Here is a 26,075-nt window from a genome sequence, read left to right as displayed (position 1 = left end):
AACCAGTATTTATATTCTTCTGAGAGAACCGCCATGAGGAAGGGAGTCATGGAACTATATGCTTTGGATACTATTCTTACTCAGAATAAAGCCATGTCTCAACAGATAAATGCCATTACTCAAAACATGGGTGGATTAATACCCAAGATGCTTCTTATGACATGAGTGGCAGATTTCCTCAAGGTGAGAATTTTGATTATGGTCAATTTCCCTCTGAATAGTTTAATTACATGGGCAATTCCTCCAGACCCCTAACAATGACCCTTTTTCCAAGGCTTACAATCCGAGGTGAAGAAATCAACCAAACTATGGATGGAAAAATCAACCACAAAGGCAACCAATTTTCAACAATAACAACCATCAATTTCAGTCCTCTCAATAATACCGTGCACCCCCTCCTTCTCAGAAACCTTCTTACTTGAAATATCTAGTTGCAATACTCTCCAAGAACACTAATGGTTTCATGCAGGAATTCAGAGCTTCAATTAGAAACTTAGAGGTTCAATTGGGTGAATTAAGCAAGCAAGTAGTTGACAGGCCTCCCCACACCTTCTCCAATGATACAATTCCCAACCCAAGGGAAGAGTGCAAGGCCATACATCTGAGAAGTGGTAAGGTAGCAGGTACAGAGGCACAAGTCAGTGAGGAGACAGTTGAAAGAGAAGCTCCGATGGAGACTTAGGACAACATGGAACATGCCCTTGAGAGACATCCGAACAACTCTTTTTCGGTTGATATTGAGCAATACAAAGTGAAGTCTCCAGTGCCTGAGTACAAGCCAAAAATGCCATATCCTCAGAGGCTTCAGAAGACATCCAAAGACAAGCAATTTTCAAGATTCCTAGAAGTCTTCAGGAAGCATCAAATCAACGTTCCTTTTGCAGAGGCTTTGGAGCAAATGCTTCTTTATGCTAAATTCATGAAGGAATTTTTAAACAATAAGAAGAATCGGAATGAGAGTGAAACCGTAGTACTCACCATGGAATGCAGTACAATTATCCAGCAGAATCTCCCTGAGAAGATGCAAAATCTGGGAAGCTTTTTAATTCCTTACACCATTGGAGATATTACTATTTAGAGGGCATTCTGTGATATTGGAGCAAGCATCAGTCTCACACCCCTTTTTTTGATGAGAAAGCTCCAAATTGATAAGGTAAGACCCACTAGAATCTCTCTTCAACTTGCTGACTGTTCAACTAAATTTCCTCTTCGAATTGTTGAGAATTTACTAGTAAAAGTAGGACCCTTTATTTTTCCTTCTGATTTTGTGATACTAGATATGGAAGAAGATGTGAATGCTTCCATTATTTTGGGAAGACCTTTTCTAACTATAGGGAGAGCCCTTATTGATGTGCAAAAGGGTGAATTGACGATAAGAGTCAATGATGAAGAGGTTGTTCTTAATGTGCTTGAGGACCTACAACATCCTAGTGATTATGAGGGATGTATGAGAGTTGATTTAATTGAGCCACTGATTGATTAAGTCTTTGAAGCAGAAGAGCTTGATGGTGTTTTGGAACCCCCTTCAGAGCATGGTTTGCTAGAGATTGAGGATTTACCACCTCAAAAGGGGAACCAAACATGTATACTAAGGCAGAAGAACCACCCAAGCTTGAATTGAAGCCCTTGCCTCCCTCTCTTAAGTAAGTTTTTTTAGGCGAGCTTGATTATTATCCAGTGATTATTTGCTCCTCTCTGAGTTATGATGAATAGGAGGCGTTGATATAGGTGTTTAGAAGCCAGAAAACATCTGTTGGATGGACCATTAATAACTTGAAAGGGATAAGTCCACCTCTGTGTATGTACAAGATTCTACTTGAGGAGGATGCTAAACCCATTGTGCAACCACAAAGGCGGTTGAATCCAACTACGAAATAGGTGGTTCATAAAGAGGTTGTGAAGCTCTAGGAAGCTGGGATAATTTACCCAATTTCTGACAGTCCATGGGTATGTCCCATGCAAGTTGTTCCCAACAAGGGAGGCGTGACAGTGGTCAAGAATGAGAAGAATGAGCTAATTCCAACACAAACCGTCACCAGGTGCTGTATGTGCATTGACTATAGGAGACTCAACACTCCAACTAGGAAGAACCGCTTCCCCTTGCCTTTTATTGATCGGATGATTGAGAGGTTAGTTGGACATTCATTTTATTGTTTTCTAGATGGTTATTCTGGATATAATCAGATTGTAGTGGACCCTCAAGATCTGGAGAGCCGACATTTACTTGTCCTTTTGGTGTATTTGCTTATCCGAGAATTCCGTTCGGATTGTGCAATGTCCTAGCAAATTTTCAAAGGCGTATGCTTTCCATATTTTCTGACATGGTTGAAAAGTTCATTGTGGTATTTATGTATGGTTTTTCTATATTTGGTAATTCTTGTAATTCTTGCCTGAGACATCTTTCCTAGTCTTGAAGTAGTGCCAGGAAACAAACCTTATTTTAAATTGGAAAAAATGTCATTTTATAGTGACTGAAGGTTTGTTCTTGGGCACCGGATTTCAAGTAGAGGAATAGAAGTTGATAAAGCTAAGATGGAGGTAATTGAAAAATTACCACCAACCACTAATGTAAAGGCAATCCAAAGTTTCTTAGCACATTCAGGTTTTTATAGGAGGTTTATAAAGGATTTTTTTAAAATTGCTAAACCTCTAAGCAACCTCTTGGTTGCAAACATTCCTTTTTGCTTTAATGATGATTGTTTGCATGCTTTTGAGACTCTAAATCTCAGCTTGTCTCTGCACCCATCATAGCTCCTCCTAACTGGGATTTACCATTTAAATTGATTTGTGATGCCAATGATCATGCTATAGCAGCTATCTTAGGGCAGAGACAAGACAAGCTTGTTCATGTAATTTTTTTGGCTAGTCGTGTGCTAAATAACACACAAAAGAATTACACAACTACAGAAAGAGAATTAGCTATAGTTTTGGCATTTGATAAGTTTAGGTCCCATTTGATTGGTTCTAAGGTTATTGGTTATACTGACTGATGAATACGCATCATCTACCCTTTTTCTTATCTAAAAGGGCCATAAAAAGTGCATATTCTTATTGAATCAATGCAATTTCATGAACCAAATGATATATATTATGGTACATTGCTTTGAAATGGGTTTGTGCTGAATTTTAGGTGAAAAGAGCAACAAAAGTGGAAGGAAAATAACAAATAAAAATGGGCGTGTGAAGCTGGGCGTGCCACTTGAAGCTCTGGGCGTGGCACGCCAAGCTTTTAAACCAACTCTCAACAATGGGCGTGCCACTTGAAGCTATGGGCGTGGCACGCCAGGCCAACATTCTAGCAAAGAAGGTTGAAGAATTTTACATGGGCGTGCCACTTGGAGCTCCGGGCGCGGCACGACAAGTTTCTGAAGCCAAGATCTCAAAGATGGCATGCCACTTGGTGCTATGGGCGTGGCACACCAGGCTTAAGTTCCAGAGGAGTGATTTTGAGCCCCACTATGGGTGTGGCACCCCAAGAAGTGGGCGTGGCACGCCAGGGCATATGCCAGCCTGACCTCCTCTCATTAAAATGAAAATATCTTGAGCTACACAACTCCAAATGTGGTGATTTCAGTGCCATTAGAAATTAGATATCCAAGGCTTTCCAACCATATATAACACTATATGATGGACACTGGAATTAAGGAAGATATTGACCCTGAAAACACAGGGAGCAAAACACGTCACTACAGAGTTACCAGCCTGACCTCTTCATCTTCAAAGGAACATAACTTGAGTTGTAGAGGTCCAAACGATATGATATTGGTGGCGTTGGAAAGCTGACATCAAGAGCTTTCCAACGATATATAACACTCTAGGGTAAACGTTAAAACATGAGGTGAAAAAATGGCATTATTTTAGCATTGCAAAATCTGGGCGTGCCACTTGACATCGAAGGCGTGGCACGCCAGCTTTATTTTCATAATGGGCATGCCACTTGGAATTCTGGGCGTGGCACGCCAAAGAGTGGGCGTGGCACGCCGGGCTACTTGACAGACTGACCTATCCACCTTCAAATGGGCATAACCTGAGCTACAGAGGTCCAAATGAGTTGATTCCAAAGGCGTTGGAAAGCTAACATCTAGGACTTTTCAACAATATATAATACTTCATAGTGGATATTTATTTTGAAGCCCAACCAACTCCATACGTTCAGCGTTGCAAAGTGGGTCATACTCCAAAGGGCAAAATCAAGTGGGAGTGGCACTTGAAACCACACGCCAACTTCTCCCTGCAGCCCCCAACCTTCAATCAAGCCCACTCCAACTCTCACTCAAGCCACACTCATCAATTAATCAAGGCCACAAGAAGCATCTAGAATAGTTTGTTTTTATTTTATTGTAATTTGCTTTTAATTTCATTTAAGTTTGTAATTTAGGAGAGACTATATAAAGGTATTAGTTTCATAGAATTAATGATGGCTGGATTGGGGGAAGTCTTCGGACCCTCTCTATTCACCATCAATTTCTTCTCTTTTCATTCTTACTTTGTAAATAATTTAGTTATGAATTACTAACTCTTTCCACTGGGAAAGAGAGCTCTATTGTTTTTCAATGGATTGATTGTTTTTATTCTTCTTCTTCTCTTCATCTCTCTTTGATTTACTAGAAAGAATTTCATTCTTCATGATAGCATTCAATTATCTTGGAAAAGAGATTGAATATAATTGGGTTTTATGGGAACCTTGGAAGAGGAAACATAAAACTATGCTTGAAATTCTTTCTCACACATGAAATTCTTCTCATGAGCAATTAGACCAAGGAATTGGCTATTGATCAAGATTTGAGAGATTGAGTCACCAAGGGATTGGGGCTCAATCAATCATGATTGCCAAGAGGTCAATGAGTTGCATGATTGAAGATGAGATGGAATCAATTAATCCGGAGAATGCAATATCTCTTGATCCCAATGCTTATTTTATCTTTCTTTCTTTATTTACTTTATAGTTATTTACTTTTCTGCACTTTACATTTCCAGCACTTTACTTTCTTGTACTTTACTTTCCTTGCCATTTACTTTCTTGCGCTTTATTGCTTTCCTTTACATTCATGTAATTTACATTTCCTTGTTGATTATCACTCCAATTATGAATAGTCTAACTAGGATAATCAATTAACTATTGTTTGCCTTAATCCGTTAATCTCTGTGGGATTCGACCCCACTCCTAGTGGGTTATTACTTGACGATATTTGGTGCGCTTGCCAAAGAACGGATTCATCACTCATTTTATAATGGGGAGTGAATTCCGGTCATCACTGACCATGCTGCTCTTATGTACCTTCTAACCAAATAGGATGCTAAACCAAGATTGATCAGGTGGGTGCTCTTTCTTCAGTAGTTTGATATTATGATTAGAGACAGAAAAGGGGTCAGAGAACTAAGTGGCTAACCACCTTTCTAGGATTGAGCCTGAAGATGTCGTGCAACAACTCATTCCTGTGAATAAGACTTTTTTTGATGAGCAACTCTTTGCTATACAGAGAGCCCCATGGTTTGCAGATATTGCAAATTACAAGGCTCTGAGGTTCATCCTAAAAGAATATACTAAATACTAGGTGAAAAAGCTGCTCAGTGATGCCAAGAATTTCTTGTGGGACGGTCGATCCCACGAGGATTATTGGTTAAGCAAGCTGTGGTTATCTTGCAGATCTTAGTCAGGTGAAAAGAAAAGATGGTTGGTGTTGTAAATGCATAAAACGAAATAATAGAGAAAGCAATATTGAATTGATGTAGAAAAGATGATGAAGAAGTAGTTAAGGTTTCAGAGATGCTTGTTCTTCTGGATTAACACTTCTTAATGTTTACTTCAACAATGAATGATTCATTCAATGGCAAGGCTGTAAATGACTAAAGCCAGGGTCAGTGGTCATTAATCTCCTCAAATCCAAACCAAACGCCAGGAACAGTGGTCATTCAATTTGGAAGAGGGTGAAGCTCACGCCTTCAATATCTAGTGATCTTACTCAAAATACCATAGACAAGGTCAGATATTCCAGAACAGAGAATGAAGCTCTGTGGTTCTAGCCTTAGCGCCACAGAAACTTCAGTCACCCACGACTAACGAGATTTTATGTCACATATCCCAATTAGCCCAGTGATAAATCCACATTTCATGGTATTTATTTGCTCTAATTGGGTGGATTTTATCAACTTTTCCTACACTTATTCAATGAAATAGCATAGTTTCATGATTTCTTCCTAAATTGTGCCTGAAAGTGAAAACATGCTTTTTAGGCCTTTTAATTGCTAAATTTTATTCACTTTAATCCCATTTGGTGCCTTGATGTATTTGTTAAGGGATTTCAGGTTTCCAAGGCAAGCATGGGTTGAAGAAGTGAGAAAAGGAGCATGCAAAAGGGAAGAAACCATGAAGAAATGGAGTTTGGACATTCCAGCATCCTTGCGTGCGCAGAAGCGACGCGTACACGTGACCCACGCGACGCGTGGAAATGAATTTTGGGGGGCGACGCGTACGCGTGACCCGAGTCACGTGAGCTCATTAATGCAAATCGTTGGGGGCGAATTCTGGGCCTTCAAAACCTAGTCCAACTCATTTCTGAAGCTATTTCAACCCCAATTCAAGTGGAAGCAAGGGGGGAGCAATTAGGGTTAGTTTAGCATCATGTAGTTTATTTTCTAGAGAGAGAAGCTCTCCCTTCTCTCTAGAACCTAGGGTTTTTAGTTCTTTTTCTTTGTAATTCCTACTTTTAATTCTTGTTTCATTTACTTTTCCTTGTTATTTATTGTTATGGAATCTTTGTTCTTCTTCATTTCCTTTGTTATTTCCTTTATCTTGCCATTTTTATGTTATGAACACTCTTTGTTAATTTTACTTTTATTTAATGCAATTTATGTTTTATGCTCATTTATTGCTTTCTTTAGTTGTTGTTATGACTTTCTTGCTTTTGGTAGTTAGATTTTATTTTTAATGCAATTTAATTTGGTTTTATTTTCATGCACCCCAAGTGTTTGATAAAATGCTTGGCTTAGTTTTTACTTAGTTTTTCTCCACTCTTGGCTTGAATTTGATAACTTTGGTGACCATTGAGTCATTGATGTCCATTCTTGTTTGATATATTAGAGTAGTTAGTTGATTTGGTCTCTCTTAACTCTAAGTGACCCAATAGTGTTGACTTAGGACTTAGGGATTGGAATCAACTATGCCTATTTGACTTATTTTCGATGTAGGGTTAACTAAGTAGCACTAACTCTTCATAATCATCATATGTTTGTGGTCAATGACTAGGATACGTAATCTTAGCTCTCAATTACTTTCCAAGAGGTTTTCTTGCATTTAAAGTTTAATTACTTTGACTTTTATTGCTTTAATGTTTAATTTCTTGCATGTTTAGGTTTCACACTCTTGGTTGAGAAATTGGGTGTTTGGGTGAAATTGAGTTGTGGATGTCCATTCCGCATTGTGTGAGGATTGTTAATTGGTTTGGTTTCCCTTGACTCTAAGTGACCCACTAGTGTTGATTAGGACTGAGGGATTGGAATCAATTATGCCCTTTTGACTTATCCTCGATGTTGGGATAGACTAATTGGGATTAATTCACACACAATTACCATGTTTGTGGTCCACAACTAGGATAGGAATACTTAATTACCCACTTCTTGCCAAGAGTCCTTTTAATCATTTAATCTACATTTTCATTGCTTTTAATTGCTTTCCTTTTAATTTCTTGCATGATCATTCACTCTCTTACTATTTACATTTCTTGCCTCTCTTGCCTTCCAATCCCCATTTCCTCCCATAGTCAATAACATGACACTTAATTGCAACTCCTAGGGAGGACGACCCGAGGTTTAAGTACTCTCGGTTATTTTAATTTGAATTTTAACATTTGATTGTGAGAGTTAGTTGTTGATTTAGCTATACTTGCAATGAATCAATAATCAATTCCTTACATGTCACCCAGATACGTGTGGGAATCTGTGATGCACTCTCAAGCTGCAGCTCAATACTATTCTGTTAGGGACTCACAAGAACTCATGTAGAATCAATGGTCATACGTCCGTTCCACCCTAGGTCCATAAGGATGAAGAATGAAAATGCATCATAGAATATAATCAAAGATAAATTAAAGTAGAAAGGTAATTGTATTAATCCATCGGAATCAGCAGAGCTCCTAACCTTAACCTAGGAGGTTTAGTCGCTCATACTGTACAGAAAATCATGTATGCTATGTTCTGAGGGGCATAAGATCCTAAACATAGGTGATCTAAACCTATATATACTAGTCTTATAATTAAAAATTACAAAAGTGAAATAAAATAAGCAGAAAGGTGCGAAAATCTACTTCTGGACCCACTTGGTGAGTGTTTGGGCTAAGCTTGGCGTCTAACTTGAAGGAGTGGGTGTTGGGTAAATATGCTGCTTCTTTGCTCCCCTTGTGGCGTTGAATGCCAGTCTTGGGCGTTCAACGTTGGCTTCAGTCCTCCTTAGGTGTTGAACGCCAGAAAAGGGATAGTTTGGGCATTCAACGCCCGTTTTGGGTAGTCGAATCCAAAGAAAAGTATAAAGCATTATACATTGCTGGAAAGCCCTGGAAGTTGGCTTTCCAACGTCATTAAGATCGCGTCAATTGGGCCTCTGTAGCTCCTGAAATTCTCATTTGAATGCATGGAGGTCAGGATCTGACAGCATCTACACTCCTTTCTTTGCCTTTGAATCAGACATTGCCAAAACTTGCCAAATTTACCCAAAAATAACCTAAAATCATATAAAAAAACACAAAAGATCAAAGTAGTATCCAAAAAGTTAATTTTGCAATAAAATCTACTAAAACATAATAAAACTTAACAAAATATACTAAAAACACTAGAAAAATAGCATCAAAAAGCGTATAAAATATTTGCTCATCAGAACACCAAACTTAAACTGTAGCTTGTCCTCAAGCAACCAAAAAGAAGTAGGACTAAAAAGAGGAGAAAGATACAATAAGTGTCAGAGTTTTCAATGAAACTCAGTTGCAAGTATTGAATGGGGCTAATAGCTCTTTACTTCTGAACAGTTTTGGCATCTCATTTTCCTTTGAAGTTCAGAAATATTGACATTTCTTAGAACTAGAATCCAGATGATATTATTGATTCTCTTAGTTCAGTTCTTCTTGATTCTTGAACACAGCTTCTTTTAGTGCTTTGCACCCTTTTGAGCCTAGCTGTGACTCTAAGTGTTATGTTTTCTCGTATTACCACTGGATACATAGAGGCCACAGGCACTTAATTGGGGGAACCCTTTTTATTCGAATTTAACTTTGCTTAAATTTCCAGTCAGTGATGCCCAGAGTTCTTAAGTGTACTCTTTTTCTTTGGATCACGACTTTAACTGCTCAGTCTCAAGCTTTTCACTTGACACCTTCACACCACAAGCATTTAGTTAGGAATAGAAACTCAATTGAGCTTTTTAGGCTAATTTTTAACCCTCCTAACCATTGATGCTCAAAGCTTCAGATCCTTGCTCTTTTGATTTTTCTTTTATGAGCATTCTTTTCTTTTTCTCTTTTTTTTTCTTTTTCTTTTTCTGCTACTTTTTCTTGCTTCAGGAATCAATATTTTTTATTTTTCCGGGATCCAATAATACTTTTCTAAATCCTTTGTTCTTTCAAGAGCCAACATTCTCAATTCCAATATCAATTGTGCACTGTTAATTCATACATTCAGAAAATGAATGCAAGGCCACCACATCTTAAACAATTGGAATCTCTCATGACATGCTTAAAACTTATGTATCTCACTGTTTTTTTTTTCAAATAATTTTTTTTAAGCTTGGCGAGGATACAATGAATATCTTATAACCAAAATGAAACAAGAAAATAAAACTCAAAAATAACATATACTAAACGTGATCATGAACTTATAAGAGAAAACAGACAAGAATTTAAAGTACAATAAAAATAGAAATAAAGCAAATAGAGAGATAATGAGACTCAACAACCTCAGTGATGGCGGCTACTGCTCCCTCTGGAATATCCAATGGAGCATTTGATCTCCTCTATGTCCCACCCCTGTCTCAACTATTCCTCTATCAATCTTCTCTGATCTTCTCTCATCTCATGGAGGATAGTGGCGTGCTCTTGGTGCTCCACTCTCAACTGGTCCACGCTTGAGCTCAGCTCCCCTATTGAGGTGTTCAGTTGATCCCAATAGTCACGGAGAGGAAAGTACATCCCTTGAGGCATCTCAGAGATCTCTGGTGGAGGCGGCTACACATGCTTTTACTGGGGTTCATGTGCAGGCTCTCTCACATGCCCGATCTTCCTCTTTGTGATGGGCTTATCCATTTCATTGAGGGTGTCTCTGGCTATGCCAATTCCAGCAGAATTGAATAGGTGATGTATGAGGTTTGGGAACGCTAACCTCACTTGAGTGGAGGTCTTTTCAGCCACCTTGTACAATAATTGAGGTATCACTGATAAACCACTATTTTATGGTTTATATTGTGCTAAATTGAGTGATTTTTCATCCATTATTCTCACGCTTATTCATAGAAATTGCATGTTTTATGTTTTCTTTCCTGATTTTGTGCTCTGATTGAAAACATGCCTCTTTGGGCTTTAAATTTGATATGTTTAATCCTCTCTTATTACCATTTGATGCCTTGATATGTGTGTTAAGTGTTTTCAGAGATTACAGGGCAGGAATGGCTTGGAGAATGGAAACGAAGCATGCAAAAGTGGAAGGAATACAAGAAGTTGAAGAAATTGCTAAGCTGTCCAGCCTGACCTCTTCGCACTCAAACGATCATAACTTGAGCTACAAAGGTCCAAATGATGCGGTTCTAGTTGCGTTGGAAAGCTAACGTCTGGGCTTCGATTTGATATATAATTTATCATAGTGTCCGTACATCTAGGTGACGCGAACGCGTGCTCCACGCGGACGCGTCGCAGTGATGAAAAACCAGTGTGGCAGATTTCGCCTCCAGCAATTTCTGGGCTGTTTTTGACCCAAGTTTCGGCCCGGAAAGCACAGATTAGAGGATATAAAGTGGAGGAATGTATCCATTCATGAGGATGGCTCATAATTCGCAATTTTAGGATTAGATGTAGTTTTAGAGAGAGAGGCTCTCTCCTCTCTCTTAGGATTAGGATTAGGATTAGGCTTAGGATTAGGATTAGGATTCCTTTTATTTTATGAACTACTTCAATCATAGGTTCAATGTTCCTTTGCTTTAATTTCTCTTCTACTCTTATTTATTCTATTATTTTATTTTAGTTTGTTAATATTGGTTTATGAATTCCATGTTAGGATTGATTTTCTTTATTTAATATAATTTGAGGAATTTCAGGTTTATGATTGTTTTATTCTATTTATGATTGCTTTCAATTTAATTTAGATTTATTTTCCCTTTTGGCTTTGGTTAAGTGATTGGTAAGACTTGAGTTATCAAACTCAGCTGTTGTTTGAACATTGGAATTTGCTTATTGACTTGGATCCCTCTAAAGCTAGGACTTGAGGACTTGAGGAATCAAGTTGATTAGTCCACTTGACTTTCCTTTATTTAGTAAGGGTTAACTAAGTGGGAGCAAAATCCAATTCTCATCACACCTGATAAGGATAACTAGGATAGGATTTCCAGTTCTCATACCTTGCAAGAGATTTTCTAATTATTAATTTATTTTTCTCGTCATTTAAATTACCTGTTCCTTATTTCAAAAACCCAAAAATATACTGTTTTCTATAACCAATAATAAATCATACTTCCCTGCAATTCCTTGAGAAGACGACCCGAGGTTTGAATACTTCGGTTATAAATTATATTGAGTTTTGTTATTTGTGACAACCAAACTTTTGTACGAAAGGAATTCTTGTCGGTCTAGAAGCTATATTTACAACAGGAATTTATTTTTTATATAATTCTAGATCGCGCGAAAATTTCGTTCGTCAAAATGGCGCCGTTGCCGGGGAATTGCAAACGTGTGCCCTATTATTGGTTATTGTAAATATTTACTTTTAAATTATTTTTTTCGAAAAAAAATTATTCAGATTTTTATTTTAAAATTTTTTATCTTATCTTATCTTAGTTTTAAATTTCAAAATTCAAATCTTTTTCAAAAATCATATCTTTTTCAAAATCTTATCTTATCTTCTTTCAAATTCAAATTTCAAATTTCAATTAAATTCCAAAATTCAAAATTCAAAATTCAAAATTTAAATTTAAAATTTTAAAAATCAAACCTTTTCAAAATTTAAATCTTTTTCAAATCTTTATCTTATATTGTTGACTTTTTCAAAATTCAAATTTGAAAATTTAAAATTCAAAATTTATTTATTTTATTTATTTTATTTTCCTTTGCTTGTTTATTTGTTTTTGTTTTTAATTTTTATTAGTTACTATGAGTTCTCACCCCCGTCGCTTTGAGTTTGGTTCTAATGTTATTACAAGGAATGGAAATTATAACAGGAACATGCATCAAGGTCGAAACAATCACAGATGGAAGGAGCCACAAGGATCTGATCAACCCTTTCGGCAACAACACCTTCCAAGATACCATGGACAACGACCATCTTACAATGCATGCCAAGACAATAGTTATGGTGGACCCCTTCGTGACAAACCACCTCCACCAGGTTACTATGGTCAAGAGCTATTCCGAGGTGCATACCAAGATGATAGATATGGTGGACCCCCTTGCAGTTACCAGCAAGCTCTATCATATGCCAATGAACTACCTCCTCAAAATAGCTTTGGACCACCATACTCACAAGCCTCTACTACCAAACACCATCACATGATCCTAACCCTTATCTACCAAATCAACCACCCTATGAGCCATATGAACCATATCTAGAACCACCTCAATTTCAACCCAATTACTCCCAAGAACCACCACCTCCATATACACCATGTCTACATCCATCAATTCAAGAGCACTATGATCCTAATCATGTTATTCAAGCTGGACAAGAATCAAGGGATCATCTCAAGGAAACAGTGGATAAATTTCATGCAACCCTTCATCAACTGGAGCAAGCGATAAATTGATTACCTTTCCGACATTCGAACACTCAAGGAACCCCCATGGCTTCATGTGGACAATCTAATGAAGAACGCAGCATGAAGGAGACACTAGAAACTCCGATGGATAGTAAGGAGCATAACTTTGTACTGGAACAAGTGGAGGAAGCCGAAATTATCAAAGAAGAAAAATTGGTTGAAGACTTAGGAGCTTCAGAACCTTCATGGGAAAATGCAGTCAAAGAGCCTCCTTCAAAGACGTTTGAAATAGATGTTGAGGAGGGTGTACAACCTCCAAGGCATATCATGGTTGAAGACTTTTAAGGGGATGATCAAGAGATGGATTCAATCATTGATGAATTCTTACCTACATTTGAATCCTCTCCCATTGGACTTGACATGGAGATTAAAGAAGAAGAAGCACAACCTCCCATGCCCTTGATGAACAATGAAGAAGAAATCAAATTGGAAGAAAGCTACCAGGAGGAAGAGGTTGAAATTGAAGAAGCTTGCAAAGAGGTGGAAGTTGTTAAGGAAGAGCACAAGGAAATTGAGCTGGAAATCACCTTGCCAAAGTTGTTGGAGACCTCTCCCCCAAAGCCATCCATCCCTTCATTCAAGTGGGTAAATCTCTCATTTCTAACCTTAATTAGCACACTTGAATATACTTTGCTTGAGACAGATGGTCAGCTTATAGCTCTTTGTGGCTATAAGAGCAAGCGGGAGATGGTTAGTGGTAGAAATTGTCATGCAAGGTTCAATATGGTTGCATGCTCCAAATTGAAGTACAAAGGTTGGTACAATTCTCAATTGAATGGGTCTAGGAAGCTGTTTGGATGTCTCAGTGAGAATTTCAGTTGCGTTCTACCCGGATGGAATCATGATGATCAACAAAAAGACGGGTGCAAAAGCAAGGTTTGGGACCCTGGAATTCATTCCAACAATCAACACTCTTTGGGTCTTGTCACTTGCTTCAACTTGCTTGAAGACTTTATGCGTCTAATTTGGGACCCCGGAGGTTATTGGAAGTACAAACATTGGTGGAGATTCCTAGATCAGTTCAAGCACAAGCCTCCATGACAAGGAGCTCACCAAATCTCCAACTTAAGGACTTTAACTAAAAGTGCTAGGTGGGAGACAACCCACCATGGTATAATCATTCCTTTTTTTTATTCTTAATCTTATTTTATTTTATTTTTACTAGTGTTCATTCATAATTTTTGCATATTCACCTGCATTCTGCATTTGCATCTGCATATTGCATTAAAAAAAATCGCACGCGACGCGAAAGCGTCGTTGACGCGTCTGCGTCATAGGTGCATTTGGAAGAAAAGAGTATCGAACAGAAAGTCACGCGAGAGCGTGGCTGGAGGCGTGCCTTAGGCACAAACATGCCCACGCGACCGCGTCGATGACGTGTCCGCGTCATTTAGAAAAATAGCCTCCCACGCCCGCGTCACCCACGCGAACGCGTGGCTCTGTAAAATCAACGTAAAAGAGGTGTATGGTAGCAAGTTATGATGGAGTGAGGCTGGAACTATGCTGGATGCACCAGCTCCATCACGCGACCGCGTGCCTTACGTGGCCCAGTCATCCTCCAAATATGGCCATTCACGCGATCGCGTCAACCACGCGATCGCGTCACCCCAAATTTTTGGCAAATTGGGTTTGAAACAGAGAGTTGCGCGAACGTATGGCTGCCCTCGCGCCATTCGCATAAATCAAGTCACGCGATTGCGTGATCCACACGTCCGCGTCACCTGAAATTATCGTCCGCCACACGATCGCGTGACCCACGCGTCCGCGTCATATGCGACGCACAGCTTATCCAGATCAGCCAATATATCTTATCTTTTCTTCTCCAGATTCAAATCTTTTCTTTCCCTTATTATTTCTTTCTTCTCTCTTCTTCCTTCTTTATTCTATCTCACTTTTTACTTTCCCCTCCCTTATTTTTCACTTTCATTCTATTTTTACTTAATTTATTTGCATACTTTCATTCATTATATTTTAATTTTATGCATAGTTTTATTTTCTTTTCTACAGTTATTCTTTTTACATTGGTGTTACTTGTTCATATTCAGCTATTATATCTTTTCTGGTATTATTTTTGCGCTTAGTGACTTATTTTCCACTGTTGGGTAATATTTAAGTCAATGCTCATCTTTTATGATACTTGTATTACTTTTTCATTGACATGAGCTTATACTGTCTTGCATTACCCACACTCTCTCCCCTATTGTTGCAATTTTTGCACTATTAATATGCCATGTGCTTCTACTGTTTTCTCACTTGTATGTTGTAGCTACCATGTAATTAGAACTCTTATTATTTGGCATTACCCACTCATATTTTATTTGTTTTCTATCATTATTTTTAGGTTCCTGTTCTTCTTTTTCTCTTCTTTCAGGCTAGCCACTGAAGAAGGAAAAAGGGAGAAACTTCTATATGGAGCAACAGATAAGTCCATCTGCACAATCTCTAGAGAAAAGCATCAGTTGTAGCATCCCGTCCACTTGCACATCTTAGCATGCACCAAGGACGGTGCAATCTTTAAGTGTGGGGAGGTCAATACCAATCTCTGTGGGTTAGTTATTTCCTCTCAAACACCAATGTTTAAATTTTCTTTGTAGTTAGTTGTTGCATGTTTGATTACATATTTGTTTGATTTTGTGCATTTAACCACTACTTGGTTAAAGTAATATTTTCTTTTTCAAGAAACTTTTTATAGCATTTCACTCATTTAAATTAAAATTTTTGTTAAACTTGTTTGAAGAAATATTATACTGGAACATGGTTTAGAGCTCAAACACACAAAACCAGTGAGATTTTGAGCCTATTTGAATTGGTTGCATTTTATCAACGAATATTTTATTTTTGGTGTGTGTTGTTCCCTCTAAAATTGTGATCTTTGTCTTGCTTAATTCTATATTTCCATGATTTGATGTATGCATGAACTTACATGATTGAGGCCCTTGTTTCACTAAGCTTACATACCCATATGGCCTTAACCTTTCATTATCCTTTGCAAACCAATTTTGAGCCTATTTTACCCCTTTGTTCTTTACTTTATCTCATCACTAACTCTAAGTGGAAAATAATAATGTCCTTAATTTGAATCCTTGGTTAGCTTAGACTAGTGAGAGTGCTGATGAATTAAGTGTGGGGAAAAGTGGGTTTGAAAACGTTTGGTTTGAGAATTGGGTGTTATATATCTTTATGAAAATGTGAAAGAAATGTTTAGGACATATTCATGCATTCAATAATTTAATCATATGCATTAAGAAAAAAAAACAAAAGAGAAAAAAAATAGGCATATATATATATATATATAAAGAAAGAAAAGAAAAAAAGAGCAAATAATAAAAGGGGACAAAATGCCCCAAAGTAAATGGTGATATCAATGCATATGTACTGTACTTAAAATAGGATGCATGAATATGTGGAAAACATGGTTAATGGATAGTTAGATGTGGTATTATGATTACATGGATTGTCTTAAGTTAGGTGGGAAAAGTTTAAGTTAATTAAGGATTCAGATTTTAGTCCACTTGACCAAATACAATCCCACCTTGACCCTAACCCCATTACAACCCTTAAAAGACCTCCTGACATGTGTATTTATACATTAAATTTTTTTTGATTGTTAGAAGAAAAGCAAGCCTTAGAAAGCAAGATTAGTAGAGAATTGAGAGATCGAACCTTAAACACTTGAGCGATTAAAAGTGCATACACTTCCAGTGAGGGTTCGATGCTCGATTCCTTGTTCCCGGCTTTCATGAGCTATTTTCTTCTGTAAGTCTATTTGTACTTCATTTTTATGATTTGAATTAGTGAAATCCAGTTCATATTTGTTCTTAAAAGATTTATTTACTTTTAACCAAGTAGGTAGAATCATTTTTTGCATGTAGTTGCATTCATATAGATAGGTTGCATTTCCTACATCACACCATTCCTTTTTACTCCTTTATAGCTTCTCTTGAGCTTAGCATGAGGACATGATAATGTTTAAGTGTGGGGAGGTTGATAAACCACTATTTTATGGTTTATATTGTGATAAATTGAGTGGTTTTTCATCCGTTATTCTCACGCTTATTCATAGAAATCGCATGTTTTATGTTTTCTTTCCTGATTCTGTGCTATGATTGAAAACATGCTTCTTTGGGCTTTAAATTTTCTATGTTTAATCCTCTCTTTTTACCATTCGATGCCTTGATATATGTGTTAAGTATTTTCAGAGATTACAGGGCAGGAATGGCTTGGAGGATGGAAAGGAAGCATGCAAAAGTGGAAGGAATACAAGAAGTTGAAGAAATTGCTAAACTGTCTAGCCTGACTTCTTCGCACTCAAATGGTAATAACTTGAGCTACAAAGCTTTAAATGATGCGGTTCCAGTTGCGTTGAAAAGTTAACGTCTGGGGCTTCGATTTGATATATGATTTGCCATAGTGGCCGTACAGCTAGGCGATGCGAACGCGTGCTCAACGCGCACGCGTCGCAGTGACGAAAAACCAGCGTGGCAAATTTCGCCTCCAGCAATTTTTGGGCTGTTTTTGACCCAGTGTTTGGCCCAAAAAGCACAGATTAGAGGCTATAAAGTGGAGGAATGTATCCATTCATGAGGACGGCTCATAATTCGCAATTTTAGGATTAGATGTAGTTTTAGAGAGAGAGGCTCTCTCCTCTCTCTTAGGATTAGGATTACGATTAGGATTAGGATTCCTTTTATTTTATGATTACTACTTCAATCACAGGTTCAATGTTCCTTTGCTTTAATTTCTCTTCTACTCTTATTTATTCTATTATTTTATTTTATTTTGTGAATAATGGTTTATGAACTCCATGTTAGGATTGATTTTCTTTATTTAATATAATTTGAGGTATTTCAGATTTATGATTGTTTTATTCTATTTATGATTGCTTCAAATTTGATTTAGATTTATTTTCTCTTTTGGATTTGGTTAAGTAATTGGTAACACTTGAGTTATCAAACTCAGCTGTTGTTTGAACATTAGAATTCGCTGATTGACTTGGATCCCTCTAAAGCTAGTCTTTCCATAGGAGTTGACTAGGACTTGAGGATTCAAGTTGATTAGTCCACTTGACTTTCCTTTATTTAGTAAGGGTTAACTAAGTGGGAGCAAAATCCAATTCTCATAACACCTGATAAGGATAACTAGGATAGGATTTCTAGTTCTCATACCTTGCCAAGAGATTTTCTAATTATTAATTTATTTTTCTCGTCATTTAAATTGCCTATTCCTTATTTCAAAAACCCAAAAAATACTGTTTTCCATAACCAATAATAAATCATACTTCCTTGCAATTCCTTGAGAAGATGACCCGAGGTTTGAATACTTCGGTTATAAATTTTATTGGATTTTGTTACTTGTGACAACCAAACTTTTGTACGAAAGGAATTCTTGTCGGTCTAGAAGCTATACTTACAACGGGAATTTATTTTTAATAAAATTCTAGATCGCACGAGAATTTCGTTCGTCAATCACTTCATGTAACCCCACCTCATTCCCAAGTATAATTCGGTGAATCATTATTGCTCGGTCAATAGTAACCTCAGATCGGTTAATTGTGGGGATGGTGAAGTATTGGATAAACTCCAACCATCCTCAGGACACAGCCTTGAGGTCAAGCCTACCTAGTTGATAGGGCTTCCCTTGTGCGTCCCTTCTCTACTGAGCTCCTTCCACACAAATATCCGCAAGGACTTGATCCAATCTTTGGTCGGAGTTGACCCTTCTAGTGTAAGAGTGTGGGTCTCCTAGCATGTGTGATGTAACGACCCAATTTCTGGTACGTCATGATCATACTAGAAACTGAGCGCTACCAACTTGTCTACCTAATTATTATCTATTATTTATTATATGAGCCTGATTCGTTGTTAAAAGCGTAGTTATTTTACGAGATACTTTTTTTTTAAAAACGTTTGGATTAACAAACAGTATCATTCATAATCAATTCACATATGATAATATATAAAACAATTATAAACAACCACACATAAATACATCACAAGCAGTTGACAATATTTGGTGATCCAGCCTTTATTAGAGTATAGACATTTAGTTAGAACACCCCTAGACATAGCTAGATAATAACTATATACATATATATACATACAACATCCCAAGTCCTGACCTGTTCAAGAAGTCCCTAAGCTGGCACCCAGGCTAGCCTAGACTCTATACTAACCTAGTCCCTCTAAATTACTAAAGCGAGGGAAAGTACGTTCTAGGTCTTCAAAACTCAAGTCAGGTGGATCATCATCAAAAGGTGGAAGGTCGTCTACTAATCCTCTGCACGATCATATGTCATCAAAGAGCATCTCTCAAGTACTTCATCGAGTGGCCACATAACAGCAACATCGTACGGAGGACTTAGGTTAAAGTTTGTAGATAAGCAGGGTGCAGACATTGGCTGGCCTCACAGTATATACATATAAACAGGTAACAGAGTTCACTCTAGACTCAGAAGACTACCTAGAGCAGAATTCTCTTTGCAGAACAATCATCAGCAAACTACAGAAGGGTACTCATGCTTCCATCTGAAGGGGGAAAGGGGAGAGAAGGGGTAAGAACTGGGGAGTTCTTAGTAGGGCCGGGGCTATTAGTTACGTTCATTAATTCTGTGTTGTTTAGCAGATAAATAGCAGAATACCGAGAAGTAGTAGATAGAAGAAACAGATAAATAGAGAAAATAGAGAAAACAAAAAGCAAAACACAAACAAAAGAATACAAGAAAACAAAACACAGACACAGAGAATAGAATGAAAACAAAGAAGGCATACATTCAAACAACAATCATAACAGAGGAAATGCGCAACCAAATATGATGCATGTCTAGCCCTAGTGCAGGTAATGAGCTCATCTGTCGGTTACATACCCGCTCCCGACGTTACCCAGCAACCTCTGTCTGGATAAGGCTTTCCTGTTGGCAATATCCACTGCAAGCAACCTTTGTCTTGCAGGGTGGCACTTATTAGCCGATATACGCCCAACAGACTCACTGTAAGCAACCTCTATTTTACAGGAGCAACAACATACTCACTGTAAGCAACCTCTGTCTTACAGGAGCAACAACACACTCACTGTAAGCAACCTCTGCTTACAGGAGCAACAACACACTCACTGTAAGCAATCTCTGTCTTATAGGAGCACACTCATCTCGATACCTCTGTAAGCAACCTCTGTCTTACAGCAAAGCATTATAGCAAGGTATCCCATGAAAGCGTTCTCAGTGGTCGTACCACCATCTATTTGACTGCCTCTCTGCAGCAGATTCTTACATAATCATTCTCATTATCATCATTCATTAACATTCTCATTATTCATCATCACTTTTATATTCTTATGCAGTACCTCTTTCTTTCTCTATTCAATCATGCTATACAAACTCTACAGCTTTTACTTTTACAACAACTTAACTCAAACCATTTCTCTTTATCACATTACTTTTTTCTCTTTGTCTTTTTACTTTTCTCTGATTACTCTTTTCTCTGTATCCCGTTATTCTTCTCTGGTTACTCTGTTCTCTGTGTTTCTTTACTCTGCTTTGATTTCTCTGCTTAACATATGTATTTAAAGCTTATGTAAATTTTGGTATGAATAGTTTGTTTGTTCCAAGTATAGGTTCATTAAGTCTATACTGAAACAGTTTAAATTTTCATATTATACCTAACCCTAGTTGGAACTCAAGAACTAACTATGTTGCCCTAATTCGTTCACTAATCTCTGTCTATTTTTCTGTCATTAAAACTTTACAGACTTTTTCTTCGACTTTTATCTTTTCTTCAACTTTTTATCTTTCTTTTATCTTTGCCTCACTAACATTTTATTACCACTCCCTAAGTGTTTTATGAAGGTAATTATGAAATTCTGCACTTAAAGTTGTCTTTCTAAAGCTTTTACAGAAAACTGCCTTTTCCGCATTATTTTATTATTTTTATTAAAATATTATTTTTAATTAAATATTATTATTTAATATTTTATTATTATTTATTATTTTATCATTAAATTTTCGAAAATTACCCCCACTTTAACTTTTAACCTTTAAAATTCACTTTTTACCACCCCTAACTTTTAATATTTCTACTTTAACCACCCTAACTTTTAGAAATTACCAAAATAACCCCCAAACACCAAATTAATTACTTCCTTGCCCTTTTATGAATCAAAAATGTGTTCTTCATTATTCTTCACCACACTCAAAGTGTTCTTCGCGTTCTTCATAAATTCTTCAGATTCTTTCTCTGTTTTTACCCGTTTTTCAGTCTTTTCAGCAACCGATTTTACCATAATTCATAATAAATTAGGAGCCACTAAAACCCCATCTTTTCTACATGATTTTAACACAAATTGAACCCCAATTTAAGGGTTAGGGTTTCGTTTTCCAGCAGCCACAAGAACACAAGTTCATAGCTTGAATTTCATCAAATTTCATCAAAATTTCACCAAATTTTCAACAAGAATCACTCATATAAACAATCAATTTCAAGCACAACCAAACCATATCATAATTACACAACTCAAACACAATCAATCAAGATTAAATTCGTCAAACTCTACCTGGTTTTTCTCCTCCTAATTTGGTTAGACTTTCAGGTGGTCCTTAAGTACTTTTTCCTCCTAAATCACATCAAGAACAACTTTAAATCCAAAAACCCTCAACTAACCAAATCTCACTCAGAATCTTAGGAAGTGATTTCTAACCTTAGACTTGCTGGAAATTCACGTTTCTTGGCCCTCAAGTCAAGTTAAGCATGATTCCTAAGGAAAAACATCAAGAAACACATGTTTTGCATGGTTTTCCTTGAAAACCAAATTGAAGAGGGAGGGAGACAGCCATCTCACCTTATTTCTAGCCTTGATATATTACATGGTTATGTAGAGGAAGAAGAGAGGATCATTTTGGTGAAATCGGAATTTTGATTTGAGTTTTAGTTCAGCAGAAATCAAGCTTTGAAGATTTAGAACTAAAAACTTTTCTCTCTTTTTCTCTCTTGAGAATTTCGGCTACAAGGTAAAAATGAACCAGCCTTGGGGGTCTTGGAGGTGTAAGTTGAGTTGTGATTGGTTGGCTTGGAGGTGGATTAAAATAATATTAAAATATCTCAGGTGTATAGCTACTAAAACTAGATATATCGGAACACTTATAAAAACATCTCTAAAAATTATTTTCTGAGCTACTAGCATAAATGACAATAGTAACATATTTATTATGAGAATAAAACATGTATAATGAGGCCTTAGCATTGCTAAAGTCATCAGAGAGTGATGGTGCTAAGCTGCACCAGTAAACTGTGAACCCGGTTTAACCGATTTCCTATTTTTAACTAAAACAGACCAAGTAACCTTATAATATCATTCAAGCATCTTATAATACTAATATAATGTTAATATTATACTATTATCTTTTTTCTCTCATGAATCGAGACTGGTTCATCAAACTGAGACTATTTACGAAAATCAGAATCAAAACTCCTAACCGATACGGTTCAAAAACTAGGGTCTTCGTGACTGCGTTGTCGAGCTTGCCTCAAAAGAGGTTTTGGCTTAAAGATGACATAATGACAATGAGGATTGAGATGCTTGATGATAAAGCAGAGGTGTTTCCTCTACTGATCTTCCGGAGAAATCCGTGCTTCTAGAAAAGATCTCGCGTACTCGAAAATCAGGGTTGTTACATGTGGCAATTGTAGCACCACTCTCAAACTTTCTGGGCTGAAATCTAAGAGTTGCTCTCGGTAATGTGGGGTAATGTGGAAGAAGAAGGGTGTGGAAAGTGTATAGGGTTATAGGGAGAGAGAGTCGAGGAGGTGTGTGTATGAAGGGTTGTGTGAGGGGGTATATATAGGATTAGGATATGGTATAAGGTTCGGTTATGCGGGGAAGAAAGGGTGGGAATGGTTTGAATTTGAATAGGGTGTGGTTTTCAAGGTTTAGAAAGTAAGAGAGAGAAAGGGGAGGTGGGGTAGGTGAGGTAAGTGGAGATTCTGTGGGACCCACTAGCTTAAGAAGCATGAAACTTCGAGCTCCCTGTCCCCTACCTGGCATTCAATACCAGGAATTGGCGTTGAACGTCCATAGGGGGTTAAGATGCAGGCCTGGCAGCTCTATATGGGGCGTTAAATGCCCAGCATTGCTCCCTATTTGGCATTAAACGCCAATGTGTATCCCTCAGGGGTGTTGAATGCCCAAGCTGCTCCCTTTCTGGCGTTCAATGCCAGTAATTCCTCCTCAATGGGCGTTGAACGCCCAGAGGAGATCAGGGAGAGGGTCTTCTGAGCTCCTACATGGGCATTGCATGCCCAGCTTCCTCCTTGTCTGGCATTCAACGCTCGCAAGAGGCTCTCCTCAGGGTGTTCTGTTATTAGTTCTGCATGTCTCTATTTCTGTCCTAAGTGCTGCACATGATCACAAACATCAAAATGCTACAAAAAACTATGATATAAAACTCAAAATAAATGAAATAAAACTAAAAATACCATGTGAATAGTTGGGTTGCCTCCTAACAAGTGCTTCTTTACTGTCATTAGCTTGACGGACAGCTCCTTTACGGAGGTAGATAGGGGCTCAGATCTTAACCCCTTACAGTGAACTTTCTTCCTGTGCTCTCATGAATGAGCTCTACATGCTCTTGAGATAGGATCCGGTTCACAGTATATGGAATGACTGGACTTTTGGTGAAGAAAACTCTCATGGCAGGTAAGAGGTCTTCAGTGAGGATCTTTTTGTCCCTCTAGTATTTAGGTACCTTCTTCTTAGTACCTTCCTTATGAGTGCTTGATGATGTTTGCTGAAAACCAAACTTAGAGTTGCTGTTCGGGGCCTCTGTAAAGCTCTATACTAAGAGGGAAGGCTGGAACACTATGTGTTGCACAATGGTACCTCCTATGTCAGAGGGAGACTGAGGGTTGGGGATCTTGAACCAGATACAATCCTCATGTGGTCTCAGAACTAGCTTTCCTCTTTCCACATCAATTATGGCTTTAGCAGTGGCTAGGAAAGGCATTCCAAGGATGATGGATTTATCTCTGTCCTTCCCATTGTCTAGGATTACTAAATCAGTAGGGATGTACAGGTCTTCAACCTTTACTAGGACATCTTCCACCACGCCATATGCCCTTTTCAGGGACTTGTCTGCCAACTCCAATGAGATCTTGGCACGCTGTACCTCTAGAATTCGCAGCCTCTTTATCATAGAAAGAGGCATGAGGTTGATGCTTGAGCCAAGGTCACATAGTGCCTTCACAAAGGTGATGGTCTCTATTGTACAATGAATCAGGAAGCTTTTGGGATTTAACACGGTATCATCTTCTGGACTAAGGCACTACACTCCTTGGCTAGTACCACAGTATCATCTTCCTCCTCCAATGCCTTTCCATGAGAAAAGTTGGCCTTCAGCTTTGGTGCACAAAACTGGCTCAGCACGTTTCGCATAGATAGACCAGCAAGTATACTAGGTCATCCAAGTAATACCTCAGGTGAGTGAGGGTCGATCCTACAGAGACTGTTGGTTTGAGCAAGCAGTGGTTACCTTGCAGATCTTAGTTAGGTGGATAACACTTATAGTTTGTTACAAAAACCATATAAAATAGATAAATAAATAAACATTACTGAACAGGTGTTAAATCAATGGTATGAGACCGGTTGAGGCTTTAGAGATGCTTTGTCTTTCTGGATTAACTTTTCTTACTGTCTACTTCAATAACTTTTTAATTCCTTCAATGGCAGCCGTAAGTGATTAACTCATGCCCTCTCATCAAGTTAACCTCCTCCACTACAGCAATCCACCATGTTGAAAGTGACTCATGTTCTCTCATGAAGCCACCTCTAGGTTTCTCTCTGTAGTAGAATATGAAGCTCTAAGCAATCCTCTCTGCTTCATGATCCTGCTCAAGGTGCCATAGACAAGGCAGATTGATGAGAGGACTTTTGACGGTTTAGAATTCACAAATGAAGTCTCGTTGTAAAGTATAGTTTCTAAACCAACAATAATCCTTTCATGCAAAAATTTGTTTGTCACTAGTACAAATCCCTAAATTTATAAACTGAAGTATTGAACCTTGAGTCGTTCTCCCTAGGAATTATAATAAAGTGTTCTTGTTATTGGTTATGGTTTGTTTTGGGGTTTTTGAGATAGGAGACAAGAAATGTAAAATGTAATGAAAATAAACTAGCAACTATGAAAAGCTCTTAGCAAGGTTATGAGAATTAGAAGTCCCATCCTCATCATCTTCCTCACTTGTGACCAAAATTGTCCATTGCTACCACTTAGTTAACCTCTAATCATGGAGAAAAATCAAGTGGATGAATTAACTTGACTCCACAAGTCCTAGTCAACTCCCAAGGGAAAGACTAGCGTTAGTGGTATCCAAATCAATTAGCAACTTCTAATTATCACTCAACAAAGGAATTAGATAACTCAAGCGTCACTAATTACTCCACCTAGGCCAAGAGGGATAAAAATCTATACTAAAATCCAACCAAGCATTTCATCAAACATTTGGGAGGCACAAAAGAAAAGCATAGTAAATTGATAACAAGAATAGAATCTAACAACAACTGAATGTAAGAAATCAATAACAACAATCAAAGGAAACAAGATCTACATGAATTACCTCAATTTACATTAAAAGAAAAATAGAAGGAAAAAAAGTAAATCTACAGACAAAGTAGAAGAAATTATAACAAACAATAGAGAATGATGAGTGTAACAACAAGGAATTAAGAATAAGAAGTAGAAGAGAGCATGAATTAAAACCTAGATCTAAGAACTAAACATAATCCTAATCATAATTCTAGAGAGAAGTGAGAGCTTTTCTCTCTAAAACTAAAACTAAACTAGCCTAATGTGTGTGTGTGAATCTATGATGCCTTCCCCTTCATTCCTTGGTCTTTTTAGCTCTTTTCCCGCCAAAAACTTAACTCCAAATGGGGTTGGAAACCCTCCAAAATTGCCAGGTACGTGTTATATTAAAAAAAAATCATATATCAGCACCAACGCGTATACACACAGCACGCGTACGCGTCCATGGGCGACTTCGCAAGGTGCGCGTAAGCGCCTGGTGTGCGCGCGCGTACACGGGCGAGTTCA

General features: G+C 37.7%; 1 protein-coding gene across 1 annotated transcript; it reads right to left on the bottom strand.

The window, feature by feature from the left end:
- Window positions 1–23,819: 23,819 nt before the first annotated feature.
- LOC107636519 (uncharacterized) lies at window positions 23,820–24,418 on the bottom strand. The gene is made up of 2 exons (XM_016340021.1): window positions 24,329–24,418; window positions 23,820–24,224 (listed from the first exon to the last, which is right to left on the bottom strand). Exons 1-2 carry the CDS (start codon window positions 24,416–24,418, stop codon window positions 23,820–23,822), a joined length of 495 nt encoding a protein of 164 aa, XP_016195507.1.
- Between the last annotated feature and the right edge of the window lie 1,657 nt (window positions 24,419–26,075).

The sequence above is a fragment of the Arachis ipaensis genome, chromosome B4, assembly GCF_059453495.1.
Source record: "Arachis ipaensis isolate K30076 ecotype BB chromosome B4, ASM5945349v1, whole genome shotgun sequence".
Classification (NCBI taxonomy): Eukaryota; Viridiplantae; Streptophyta; class Magnoliopsida; order Fabales; family Fabaceae; genus Arachis; species Arachis ipaensis.
The sequence above is the reverse complement of the archived record's forward strand: the minus strand, read 5'-3'. Positions and strand labels throughout refer to the sequence as shown.

Bases quoted from the DNA above. Each gene is read 5' to 3' on its own strand.
- LOC107636519 (XM_016340021.1), bottom strand. From the start codon at position 24,418: ATGCGAAACGTGCTGAGCCAGTTTTGTGCACCAAAGCTGAAGGCCAAC. The intron at 24,225-24,328 runs GTACTAGCCAAG...ACCTTTGTGAAG, and splicing joins AGGAGGAAGATGATACTGTG to GCACTATGTGACCTTGGCTC.